Source organism: Podarcis filfolensis (assembly GCF_964270895.1).
Source record: "Podarcis filfolensis genome assembly, chromosome: Z".
NCBI classification, from domain to species: domain Eukaryota; kingdom Metazoa; phylum Chordata; class Lepidosauria; order Squamata; family Lacertidae; genus Podarcis; species Podarcis filfolensis.
In genome coordinates, this window is record NC_139617.1 from 27,613,548 (window position 1) to 27,626,676 (window position 13,129).

At 45.2% G+C, this 13,129-nt stretch overlaps 1 protein-coding gene across 4 annotated transcripts in view; it reads left to right on the plus strand.

Annotated features, from left to right (window-relative positions):
- Positions 1-7,425, plus strand: part of LOC310754200 (vascular endothelial growth factor receptor kdr-like) — a 187,663-nt gene extending 180,238 nt beyond the window's left edge. For all 4 annotated transcript variants that reach the window (XM_083595809.1, XM_083595808.1, XM_083595811.1 and 1 more), the window contains one exon: positions 3,173-7,425. In XM_083595809.1, coding sequence (XP_083451935.1) covers positions 3,173-3,371 — 199 coding nt within the window. In that variant the 3' untranslated portion in view covers positions 3,372-7,425. The remainder of the gene's footprint in view (positions 1-3,172) is intronic.
- Positions 7,426-13,129: the final 5,704 nt, after the last annotated feature.

Below are 13,129 nucleotides of genomic sequence, written 5' to 3' on the forward strand. Positions count from 1 at the left end.
AATTTTCAGTGTTTGTACCACCTGTCTCTAGCATGTTAATACAGGCTGAGAGCATGTTCCAGGCCTTAAACCTTTACATCCCATTAATTGTCCCATGAAGCAGATTGTAGGGGAAATATCCATTGTTTCAACAACCACATTCACTACTGCAAATTCTGATTCAACTTACAACCATTATTAAATCCATTAAGGGCCTTAAACATGCTTGCCCTGCAAAAAAAATAAAAATAAAGCCTCATTAAACACCTATAAAAAGCCATTAAGCCTATTATAAGCCCCTGCAGCTCAATTACCGCAATTGTTACAGGACTCAGATGCAAGGTATAACTTGCTGCAAACAGCAAATTGATTGGGATGTCTTTCTTTGAGGGCTGCTGCTCCTTGTGTACAGAATTTTTAATGAATGGGAAAATCTATTAAGCCTGCAATCCTAGGCAATCTTATTTGAGAGTAAGCTCAATTGAACATAGTGGACCTTGCTCCTAAGAAAGTATGCATGAGCTCAAGCATTCTCATTCATAGGGTTTTGGAGCCACTATTCCTATGAGGCCACCATAAGGTCTCTGCCTTATTTACATATAAATCAGGGTTTTGCTTTAAAAATAAAAGTGCTAAGTGCTTCCCCCTCCCACACCTTAACCTCCTCACAATCTTGCACTATCTACTTTTCTGCATTTCCAGCTACAAAAACAACATCAGCCAAGAATAGGGGGGAAATGGATGGAGCAGTTGACTGTGGAGAAAAAAATAACCTCACCTTTGCTTTATAGATGAGGAACACTTGAAAAGAATAGACCATTGGTCCACCTAGCTCAGTACTGTCCACACTGAATGACTGTAGCTTCCCTGGGTTTCAGACAGGGGATGTTCCCATCCCTTCATGCAGAGCAGGTGTTCTACCACATGGCTTTGGTCCTCTTAGTAGGAAAGGAGATGCAAAGGGGGCTTCCAGAACTTCAATGGGAAAACAAAATGTGCATCTAAATTCATGTAAACAACACTGGCAGCATCTCAAGATTGGGTCAGTTGCTGAGCAGGGGAAGAACAAAATGAAATCTCAGTAAATACAGAAAGTTGTTAAGGGTTAGGAAACAAAGGCTGAAGAGTTGTCTTAATTTCAGGGTATGCAGCTTGGGTGAAATGAGTATTTTCTAGGATGGTAATTGCATTTCAAATCTGCCAGAGATAGTTAACCACACTCCTTGCCTCTGACCAAAACTTGTCATCCCTCTGACTTGGGAGCAAATATTAAATGTCATTGTTTGAGAGGCTCGCTTTAAACATTAGCTGACAGACAGTGTCATTCCCAGATTTGACATGGTGGCTGGGATGAACCAGAAATGCAAGCTCCCTTCTTCCTACATACTGGGAGCTGACAGAGCTCAGAGAGTCTCATTGTGTGGCCAGGCTAAGCCTTAATAACACTTCTTTTATTGGGCACTGCAAGACTCGCCCAGGCCAAGGGCCAAGTTACACAGATATTTTTGTGTTTTTCTCCATTCCCATTGACCAGTTTAATACCTGGTAAATTATAAAAGCTGCTGGAGCCATGGAGTCAGCTGAGAAGAAACATCAGGGGTTTTCAAAGGCAGGGTGTGTGGGTGAGAAATAGATGAATAGTAACGTTTTCACAGGAAGAGTTTAACAAAGAGAGGGGAGCAGCCAACTGCATGCAAGGATACAAACATGCCTATGATTATCATAAGAACATAAGAGATCAAAACAAAGGCTTACCTAGTCTGACATCCTTTTCTCACAATGGCCAACCAGATGCTTCAATGGGCAGCCTCTAAGCAGAACCTGAGTGCAAAAGCAGCTAGAGGAGGAGGAGAGAACAGAGGGTGAAGAACAGAGGGTCCTCTTCCCATCCTCTAAGCCCCCTGGGAAACTCAGGAAACCTGCTGCACCTGGTACTGGGTGTGGAGAGTACAGCTGAATAGGACTCAGCTATGGGCAACCCAAGGAAGTGCCATTCACATTGGGCCTACCCATTAAAAAAAGTCTAGAGTGGGAGACTAGGGTAATGCTAGCAGCCATTGATGGCCTTTTCCTCCATGAATTTGTCCAATACTCTTTTAAAGCCTTTCATAGTTAACAGACTTTGCCTCAAATGTCTCCCTTCCCAGGTGCAAGGATCTTACAGACCTTATTTAGCTAAATGGTAGAGCATAGCCCTGCATGCAGAAGTTCCCAGGTTCAATCCCAAGCATCTCCAGATACAGCTAGGACACACTCCTGCCTAAAACCCTGGACAGCCGCTACCAGTCAGTACAGGCAGTTCTGAGCCCATGTAGAACTCTGACTGAATATGAGGCAGCTTCTTATGTTCCTAATGTTCCACTCAGAGTGGTTTTCCACCTGTGTTCTAGGCAGACACCATAAAATAATAGTACTATACAGATAATACCTTTGCCTTCGGACAGGACTTCCCAGGATGTTAGAGTAGTCAAAACAACAGGTGCTCACAGGAGAAATCCAGGATGCTACTGTACCTATGATTTGGGTAGCAGCGTATCCCAACCACCAACTGCCACCACCTCTTCTGTGCTGCAAATTATGGTTTGAATTCACATGAGACAACACTCAAACCCACAGGCTGAGCCAGTGTCCTTGGTGAACCAAGTGTGGCACGTCCCAGAATTCTCTGCAGCACACAATGGTTCAAGCTGATGTGGGGCCAGGAACCAGAAAGATATGAGTTTAATTTATTCATTCATTACATTATATATCACCTTTCCTTCAAGTAGCTCATGGCAATGTGTTAGGGTCTCACCATCCACCTTTTATCCTCACAGCCTCAACCCTGGGAAGTAGGTTATGCTGAAAACCCAGAGAACTTCATAGCCAAGTACGTTTGTACCTGGGACTCCTTGGTCTTAGTGTGACACTTTAACCCACTATACCATTATTCAGAACACAAATATTTTATGTCTTAAGGGTAGGGGTGGAGGAGAGACTTGGTTTGGTTTGCATTTTAATGTGAACCTTCCTAATTCCCACTTCCATAAATAATCCACAAACCAAAGCACAGCTATCCTTCTTAATCCACACTTCACTGGATTTTGCAATGTAGTAGTCCAACAAAAAATGTTATGAAAAATGTGTATGAAAGTGCTGGTTCGTTTTTGTGAGGACATTTTTGCTGAATTTTCAATCATTTTTCCTCCCACAGGAGAAAAGCCATCAACAAGAGCAAAGAGTCTGTATTCTCGGAGAACGAGCGTGAGGCTGTGAAGTACCTGTCGGCAACACAGGTGAACGATGCCGTCCAGGAACAGTATGTTCTCCTGCCAGTCGATCCCACCCTGGAGTGCCACAGCCCACCTCCTGACTACAACTCAGTGATTCAGTACTCTGCTTCTCCAGTGTAATTGGCTCAGGGCTGATCTTCTTCATTTTACACATCTTTGACCATACAGTATATTCATCAGGCTTCCTATTTGTGCTGCCTGCTTAATGGAACCAGTGGGGTGGTTTTTTCGCACAAAAAAGGGGATAAGAGATCACACTCTTATCCAGGTCCATCTGTCCAAGGTATTAAACCCCCAAAGCAGATAGAAGTCCTTTGAAGAGCAGCTGTCTTAAAGGGTATATTTCTGCTGATCTAGCTCTTATTTTCTAACCTTCTGCACAGCAAATTTGTTTAAAGGGGGAAAAATGCAGTTGTACCCATTGCATTGTCATTCTGTGGGGGCTTCTTTCTCAAAGCTTTGGGATATACACTGAAAATTCTGGTTCTGTTAACAGGGGCATATTCTTCAGGGATCACTTCTCTCACAGTTTCAGGTAGAAATAAGAATTTCTCTTTTCCTCATTTTTGGTTCCTTATTATCATTACCATATTTACATCTGCCAGAATCCCACCCCTTCCCCAGTCCACATCAGATTACAGTTAGCTTGCACTGCAAAACAGGGCTGGGGTGGGATTCATATTTATGTTGACAGCCAATGTCCTTTGTTCCTAATAAATAAAAGCTAATAAGGGAATAATTAGATGAGCTCATTCTTTTCCAGAGCAAACTTCCCTTCTCTCTTTCTCCCAATGAAAAGTCTGACAATTATAACTCTGTAACTGTCATGACTTCCCCCAAAGAGCCCTGGAAATTATAGTTTAGGAAGGGTGTGGGATAATTCTCTATTGCAGATCCCAGGCCCCATCCCAGCCCCTTCCTCATACAAATCTCCCTTGGAGGAGAAAATGACCATTACATAACATCCTTTTCCCTGGCCTGTAGATTTGCCATTAGCTCCACTTTCCTCAAAATCTATTACAGAAAGAAATGGGTGTGAAAACTTTCTTGGCAATGAATGTTAGTCATTCAGCAGGGACCAAAAAGACCTTTAGCCATCTAGGGTAGTGAGGTTCAATAGATCCAACAATATTGGAAAAACATAAAGAGAAAATATGCCTCAGGTGTTTTTGAGCCAGGCTAGGTCAAGCTGGAAGGCAAGCCTGCGACCCTGTGAAGCTGTGACTTTAAAAGCATCCTCTTAAAAGGTGTTTGGAAAGAAAATCTATTCGATTCTGGTAGGGATTTTTCAGACAATGGCTCCAAAAAAGAAAACAGTATGCCTTGATGAGCAGCAAAAACATTTCCTTGAGAGGAAGAGAGGAGAGATGGCTATTTAAGGTGGGGCAGGGGTTGTATTCCAGTCACTATCTTGCATATTCTGATCAATAACATGCTTTCTTTGGCTGTGTAATATGAATGCTGTGGAGATTGTGGCTACTTCCCCCTTGTTCCTGCTCCCCACAAAGAGGTGTGTTGGCTGCACAACCACCCCAGGGCATCTGCACCATACTGTGGTCCTGAAAATCATTGTATGGCTCCCAGAAAGGTGTAGTTGCCATTTCTCTGTGATGTCCTTCCCCCACCACACACACACACACACACACACACACACACACCACCACCACCACCACCATTCCAGTTAATGTTAACATGCAGCTCTCTTTTGGGAGATACCCATGCTGGTGTTGTACCTCCTTGGAAGTCAGATTATCTGCTCATTCCACACTAGTATTGAAGGAGTATGGGAAGATGCAACCAACCACTCTGATAAATCCAGAGAATGGCACTGTGCTGTGGATTCTTGCTTTGCTTGACTTAAGGATCCTTGTGGCCCTTTCCTCAGAGGCAGAGCAGTGGAAGAAGTGCCCTAACTCTTTTGCCCAAGCCCCCAATCCTGAAACTCTGACAAACACATAACCTTCTAACAGGGTCTCTGAAAACTGGTTTCAGGACCAGCAGAAGAACTTTCAGCTTTCTCAAGGCCTGCTGCATTCAGCATCTCAGGTGTACAAAAAGGCGGCACTGAGCAGAGACGTAGCAAGAGAGGTGCATGTTTGTGTTCTCCCTAAATTCAGCTAATTGGAAACTGAGAAAGGGAGATGCAAAAAGTGCCTTATGGCATGAGAGTAGGTGTGACCCTTATCTTCTTGCAGGCAGGTTGCCTAATTCACCTCTTGTTCTGGATCTGAAACCCAAAGAGGCCTTCATTGAACTAATATGGAATTGAAGAATTTGTGTAGTATGGCTCTTCCCAAAGCAAGAAGCACCCCATCTGGACCCAGTGCCTAGCTTCTTGGCAGGAATGGTTCTGACTTTGGGTTCATAGACTTCCTCACTGTTTTTGTTTTAACCAGCCTGTGTACTACCTAAAAATGAACCTGTATTACTTGTATTTTATTTACTAATATTTTTTCTGCCCTTATCTTCCCATTCCCTTAATTTAATTACTATGTGTGTGTGTTTCCAATTAAGCTGCTATATGAGATAGATATAATCCTGCAGAAGCAAAGCACCTGATCTCACTGGTAGAGGTGAGCCTTTCCTTTGCATAACCTCTTTTCTCCCCAAAGGTGCTACCAATATGTTTGACTTCTGCAGGATCTTGCTCATTGTGTTTAATCTGTAAACGCAGTTCTATATAGACTTTCATTTATGTAGCAACGTGTATAATTCTTATGTAGTACCAAAGAGCAGGAAATCCCCTGGGTTTACTGAAAATGTCACTAACGCTTGCAGGACAGGCCCCAGTTTATGAGATTCTCCCCAGTTCCACAATTACTGCCAATTTTGCCAAACACCACCCACTTCCCCACCTTCCTTATCATTTTGGGGACATCTTTGTTTTATTTTTAATGCTACCTGGCTTCTTTCAGAAAACAGGGAGCTATGTGAATCTTGTGGTGTTTGGATCAAAGAGCAAGAAAGACATAACTGACCTTGTTCCCACGTGAGGCTGATCTCAATTGCAGGACAAAAAGAGGAGCCAGTTGCCCGATAGAAGTGTATATTTTGGTATCTTAAGACTACTCAGGGAATATTTTGTGACTTCAGAAGATACTCAGCCACCTGCCTTTGTGACCTGACAAACCTCAGATATGTTCAATGTTAATCAGTACAAACCTGTCTCTCTTTGTTTCAAGCCAGACCTTATCTTTTTTCACTCCTTTAGCAACCCTACATTACCAGAGAAGATAGTATTATTAACCTGTTTTGTATCCAGGGCCGGCTCCACCATTAGGTAGAATGACACTGAGGGGCACACAAAACTGTGTACCATGTGGCTGACCTGCACCACCTGCCTGCTGCCTATGGAGTTTGTCCCGGCACTAGTGTTGAAGTTAAGAATTCAGCTGGCAGTCTAGACAGCTTTTGTACCTGGAAATGGGCGAGACACTGACACATGCTTCCCTTCAGGCAGCAAAATGTCTTCAGTCAGCCCTGGTTTTCTCTCCCTTTATACCATAATCAGCAGCTTCAGAAAAGACATTTGTTCATAACCACAACCTATTCTTACAGTGAGATGATTCTTTCAGAAATATATTACTTGTCCTGCTCTAATTATATGTCGTTATCTGCTGCACTGACAAAAGCAATAATCACCATATTTCCTGCCCTATATTTCTTTGGCCTTCTGCCTCTCGGTTGAGAAAGACACAGAGACAGAGAGAGACATTTGCTGGGAATCACAAGCAGGGAGAGTGCTGTTGGAACCATCTCCTGCTTGCGAGCTTCCCATTGGCCACTGTGAGAACAGAATGCTGATCCAAAAGGGCTCTTCATACGTCCTTAAATCTCCGGGCCTTGGTTGTGGGAAGACTTTTTATCAGGAACCGCACTGAGCAGAAACTCCCATAGTCTTGGGTTTGTTTTTTCTACTGCCCCATTTTCCCATTGTTCCTGAGTTGTCAGTACCATTAACAAATGCCTGTGACCCAAATAATGAGATGGCAGAGCAAGCAAATAAGCAAATGTCCCGTTCTGCTCCAAACACTACAGAATGTACAGGGAGACCAGACCCTGTCTGTCTGAAGAATGCACTGGGGGAAAACCAAAACACCTGCTCTCTTTATATATTCAAAAATGTATTGTAATTATTAACCAAAAATAAATAAAAATAATTTGATTTTATACAGCCTTAAGCCTCCTTTGTGTCATATGTTCTGAATTCGTGCTCTATTCCAAGCATCGGATAGGAATTCCCATGTAAACTGAGGCATCAAAGCAAACCCAATCATGATGCCTTTTTCTTTTCTTTTCAAAGCCCCAGTTAAAAGCACTTTACACCATAGTGCAGGCCTGGTGCCTCTGGTTTGTTGGTAGATCTTTGGGTTCCACTAAAATACACAGATAGACAGAACTGCAACAGTAGCACAGCTGCTTTGCATGCAGAAGACCCACATTCAATCCAAACATGCCCTGTTAAAAAGCTCAGCTGACAGGTAATGGGGAAGACCCCTAGCCAAGAACCTGAGGAGCTGCTGTTAATCAGAGTTAGTAACAGGCTTTGTGGGTAAATAATCTCACCTAGAATAAGGCATCTTTCCTAGGAAGGAAGGTACATACTCAATGCATGGGGCCACAGTGCAGCATTGGACTGCTATAGTTTTCAGTTTAGTGCTATAGTTTTCATCCAAAGGATGTTAGAAGTGGGAGGGGGAAGCACACAAGGACATTGGAAACAGAATCAAAGGCAGCCTCTCAAAAGAGCCTGTTATGTGACCAGCAGAACAGGAAGAATCCACTTGACGGCAGAAGCCTGAAAGCGCTCAATGATTGGGAAGCCACAGTGACAAGAAGCATAGCAGGGGCCTCAAGCAAGAAATCAGGTCTTCTCACAGTTGTGGGTGTCCCACCACTTGGTGGGCAGCATATGACCCTTGTCAAGATCACATGGCTAAATCCAGGCCAATGCCTTTACAAAATGAAGACTGTTAAAACAAGGAGGGTACATTCATGGGTACAAAAATGGTGGCAGCACATCAGTATGCTGTAAGCAGGGCTATTAAAAATTTAATATTGCATTTCCCCATTGTAGCTCACATGAAAACCATCTTTTTATAAAAGAGTAAAGACTGATTTTCAATATGGCATGCCAATGTAACCAATAATTACAAAAGACATCCCAGCTTCTGATTGGATGTCCTGTTTTTGGTGCCAAGCTCTTGCACGAGCTTGCAGGCTCCTGCAAGAGCTCAACTCCAAAAGATGCACATCTTTCATGTGAAAGAAGGACTCTGAGTTGGAGCCCATGGAGGGGGAGGAGGGCTGGTGGTGGTGCAGGCCAGGCCTCCCCCACTGGACCCAAAGGTTGTGCCTCCACCCAACGACACCCCCACCAGAGGAGAAGAAACCAAGGAAGTCAAGGGTGACAACGGAAGAGGAGGAGGAGCTGGAGGTGCCGGTATGGTGCTTGCTCTAAGAGTAGCAGCTGGTAACTGAGACAGGGGATGGGGCCCAGCTGGCTTGACACCGAAAGATGCACTTCCTGATTTTAATTGGTGGATTGCTGGAGGGTAGGATATGGCAATGGCATGACAGAATCAGGCAAACACCTCTTGCAGAAATCCTAACACAATGATGCAAGTTGGCCAGGAGTGAAATTAAACAAGGCCCCTTTTAAGGTATGTGGTTTGGACGACTTTCATTTGTCTGCTCTGAGCCGGGTGACTCACATCCGCTGACCTCACAGGAATCCTTTTGAAGAACTTCTCAGTATCTAGATGTCTTCTGTACTGTATATTAGTTTCATGTCAGTGAATGTCTGGCAAAATGCTGTGACCAAAGATTCACAGACTCTGTCACTTATATTTTAAGTTCAGTTTTTTATATCAATTGTTATTTCTAACCTCTTTTCTTCTTACAATAAAACTATAAATTGGGGGTGGGGACAGTAACAACATGGAAATGTTTCAGTGCCAGCTGAACTGTTTTAAATACAACACAGCCACCAATGTTCACATACACACAAAACACAGAAAAAGCCACACACACGCATACACCCCACCTGTGTATAGTATGCTAGTTTCTACACACCTCTATCTAGCCTATCCAGGCAACCAAGAGGCAGCACCAGAGTTCAAGGACACATTTCAGCCAGGTAGAAACACTCAAGGAGCGTGTGAAGCAGAGCTGGTGAGAGGTGCAGCCTGGAGGAAAGTCTAAGACTTGGAGGCTTGGGGGTCCATATTTGGCCCCATGCTTGTTCTTCCCCACCACTGCATTTAGCCAAACTATGGCTTTTCAGGAATATGTAAACATGTAGGCTCCCACCAAGGAACTCACAGCAGTTTTGCTTCCCCACTTTGCTGCATTGCAGATGATTGGACTAGAATACCCTTTGGGTCCCTTCCAGTTCTGCAATCCCATGAGTCTGTGCTTCTATGCTGTGTTTGCTAAGCCAATGTGTAGCTTAGTGTGTTGTCTGAACCTGGACTCATGGTTAAGCTCTCTCTCCTCACTAACCATAAGCTGTAGCTAAGGTTTATACCATGTCATCCAAACCAGGCCAGAAGCTACATCTTGCCTTGAAATGGAAAGGAATATGGGCTATCAAGAACTGCAGGTGGGGAGAGTGCTGTAGCACTCAAGTCCTGCTTACATGCTTCCCATTGAGACATCTGGTTGGCCACTGTGAAAATAAGATGCTGGACTAAATGGGCCTTTGGTCTGATCCAACAGCCGTGCTCCTCTTATTTTCTTAAGACATTTGAACCTAGCAGCCCTCACTCATAACTCTCTGACATCTGGTCCTTTAATCTCGCTCAATAAACAGTCACTTGAGTAAGCCAGAACTATAGACTCTGATTTGCAAGGGATATTGATTTGCTGATGTGCTTACGGTTTTGTTTTGTTTTTATATTGGAGATATAAAAAGAGATGGCCAGGAGAAGCCTCTTTGGATTTGCTGGTGGCGAAGTAGCTGCCTCTTAATTTTGAAGTTGAACCTTTGTCAGAACAAATTCTTCAAGTTCTAAAAGGTTAATTTGCTTTTCATAAACTACACATTTTTTAAAAAAAATGATAACTTTATTCCTTCCTGGAAGAGTTTTGACCTTTTATTCATGTATATTTTTCAACTCCACTATTTGCTGTTTACGCCACGAGCAAGGATGTCACAAACTGTCTTAGCAAATCGAGCAGCAAACAATGAAACATGGGGGTAAGATGAGGAGAGCAGGTTGTGAGGGGTGGAAAACAAGCTGTCTGAAGGTAACAACTTCCTTTCTTTTCCTTATAAACAGGTCTCTGATTCATTACTGCGTGCCAATAATGGGAAAGGGCTATAGCTCCACAGCAGAGCATGTGCTTTGTGTGCAGAAGGTCCTAGGTTCAATCCCCAGTGGCAACCAGTCTGTATAAGCAATACTGAGCTACATAGACCAGTAGCCAGACTCGGGGCTTATCCAGACTTAACTTTTTCCTCACTCTTTCCAGGCAGAGGTTTGCGCTTTAACGCTCTGTGTCAGAGTTGTTGTTGTTTTCCCCTCTGCATTCCCCACCAAAACACACTCTTTAAAACTGAATCAGAGCAAACATCGATTTGGGTTTTCTGCAGATTGACATTTGCTCCAACTGAGCTTTAAAGAGTGGGTTTTCACAAGGAAAGCTTCAGGGGGTGGATGACACATGGAAGTTTAAATCACGGACTTGGCCTGGAAAGAGCAGAAGAAAGGTACCGTATTTTTCACACCATAGGACGCACCGGACAATAGGATGCACCTTGTTTTAGAGGGGGGAGAACAAGGGGAAAAAATTATTCCGCTCTCTGCCCAGCGCCCCTTCAGCGAAGCGGCAGGAGGCGCTGCGCAGAGAGTGGGAGAATTTTCCCCCTCTTGTTTTCCCGCTCTAAAACAAGGTGCCGTTTAAGGTGCGTTCAGGCGGCTACCTTGGAAGGTTCCTTTCGACCTGCTCTTTGGGGCTGGCGGGGGGAAGCCCACCACCAGCCCCAAAGAGCAGGTCAGGGAGCAGCGGAAAGGCGCAGCGGAGAGGCTGCTGCCATAGTCACGCGTCACTTCTCCAGCTGGGAGAGGGTCGCGGGGCTATGGCTTCTTTAGCCCCGCACGCGCTCTCCCGGCTGGAGAGGTGACACACGGCTATAGAGGCTCCTGCCATAGCCGCGCGTCACCTCTCCAGCCGGGAGAGAGTAAGCCGGGCTTCTTTAGCCCCACGCACGCTCTCCGGGCTGGAGAGGTGGCGGGCGGCTATAGAGGCTCCTGCCATAGCCGCGCGTCACCTCTCCAGCCGGGAGAGGGTCGCGGGGGGCTGCTTTAGCCCCGCGCGCGCTCTCCCGGCTGGAGAGGTGACGTGCGGCTATGGAGGCTCCTGCCATAGCCGAGCGTCACCTCTCCAGCCGGGAGAGGGTCGCGGGGGGCTGCTTTAGCCCCACGTGCGCTCTCCCGGCTGGAGAGGTGACGCGCGGCTATGGCAGGAGCCTCCTGCCATAGCTGCGCGTCACCTCTCCAGCCGGGAGAGGGTCGCGGGGCTATGGCGTCTTCGCTCCATAGGACGCACACAGATTTCCCCTTCATTTTTGAAGGGGAAAAAGTGTGTCCTATAGAGCGAAAAATACGGTAAGTGTGGATAAGCCCTCAATATAAGGCACTGATGTTCCAGTTTTGCTTGACGGAGAGACATAGCATGCTAACAGCACACTAGAACTGAATTGCCCTGTAGAACCTTTTCAAGATCCCTTTTTCTTGCATTCTGATGGCTGATTCATTAGAACAGTTAATAAATTCTTTCCTCCAATTTGCAAACTGAAGGAGAACATTTTACCAATTCTGGGGAGCAGGAAATCCATGTACAGTATTTGCCTTAGCATCAATGTGTTTTGGTGTAACTATGTTTGGCAGCTTATGTGACTTTCTCTATAGATCTGCCATGTTAACTTGGTGCCCTCTGGACTACAACTCCCAGCAGCCCCAGCTTGTTCTCTCCCTTAATGGTCATATGCAGAACAGAGCAACCGAAATGAAAGGACATGACTAATTTAGGTCTCTTCATTTCAATGGGCCTACTCTGAGTACACAACCCTCCAGGGTGCATGGAGTGCTAGTTGAGGGGGTAGTACCTCTGGTGGCAACATGTCATGCTCCTTCTGGGGCAGTTTGTCCACATTTGGCCCCCACTCCGCAATCAGTTCTCACCTGTGACTCCTAGATGGGCTACCTCCCCAAGTTGATGAGCCCAACCTGCCCCATACAACACAAGCCTAAACTGCCTTCTTGACTGTTAGAACCCCTATTGGCCTTGTCCACTCAATCTGCCGGAGCCTGTCTTTGCATAAAGGGGAAGTCCCTAACTCACCAAGTGTTTGCGATCCATTGGCTACCCTCACCTGCTTTAGCCAGCCAGTTGAAGCCTTTATATGATCCACAGAATGGAGCAACTCTATGCTGAAAGGTAGCAGCATATGGGTCTTATTAGTTTCAAGAAAAACCAAGTAGGTTCCTAAAAGTATGCATGACGTGGCATATTATGGAGACAGTTGGTAGAGAGGTGTTTTCTTCATGGAATCATAGAATTATAGAGTTGGATGGGACCCCAAGGATCATCTAGTTCAACCCCCTGAAGGAGTGCCATTGGCAGGATCCCTAGCAGGGTAACCTGCAGAAGGCCCCAAAATGGAGCATTCCAGGGTGGATGGAGCCATCTTGCAGTGGCATCAGACCCAGTCCAGGCCCACTCACTGTTCCAGTTCCAGGCTTAGTGTGGCAATTGCCCTGTCTCATCCCCATTTCCACCCCATCTATTGTGAGTTCAAGGTTGCAGGTGCAGCAGTTGCCCTGCTCCATAAAGCCCTAGCAGATTTGGATTGTGCTCTGAGTGTGCCGCTC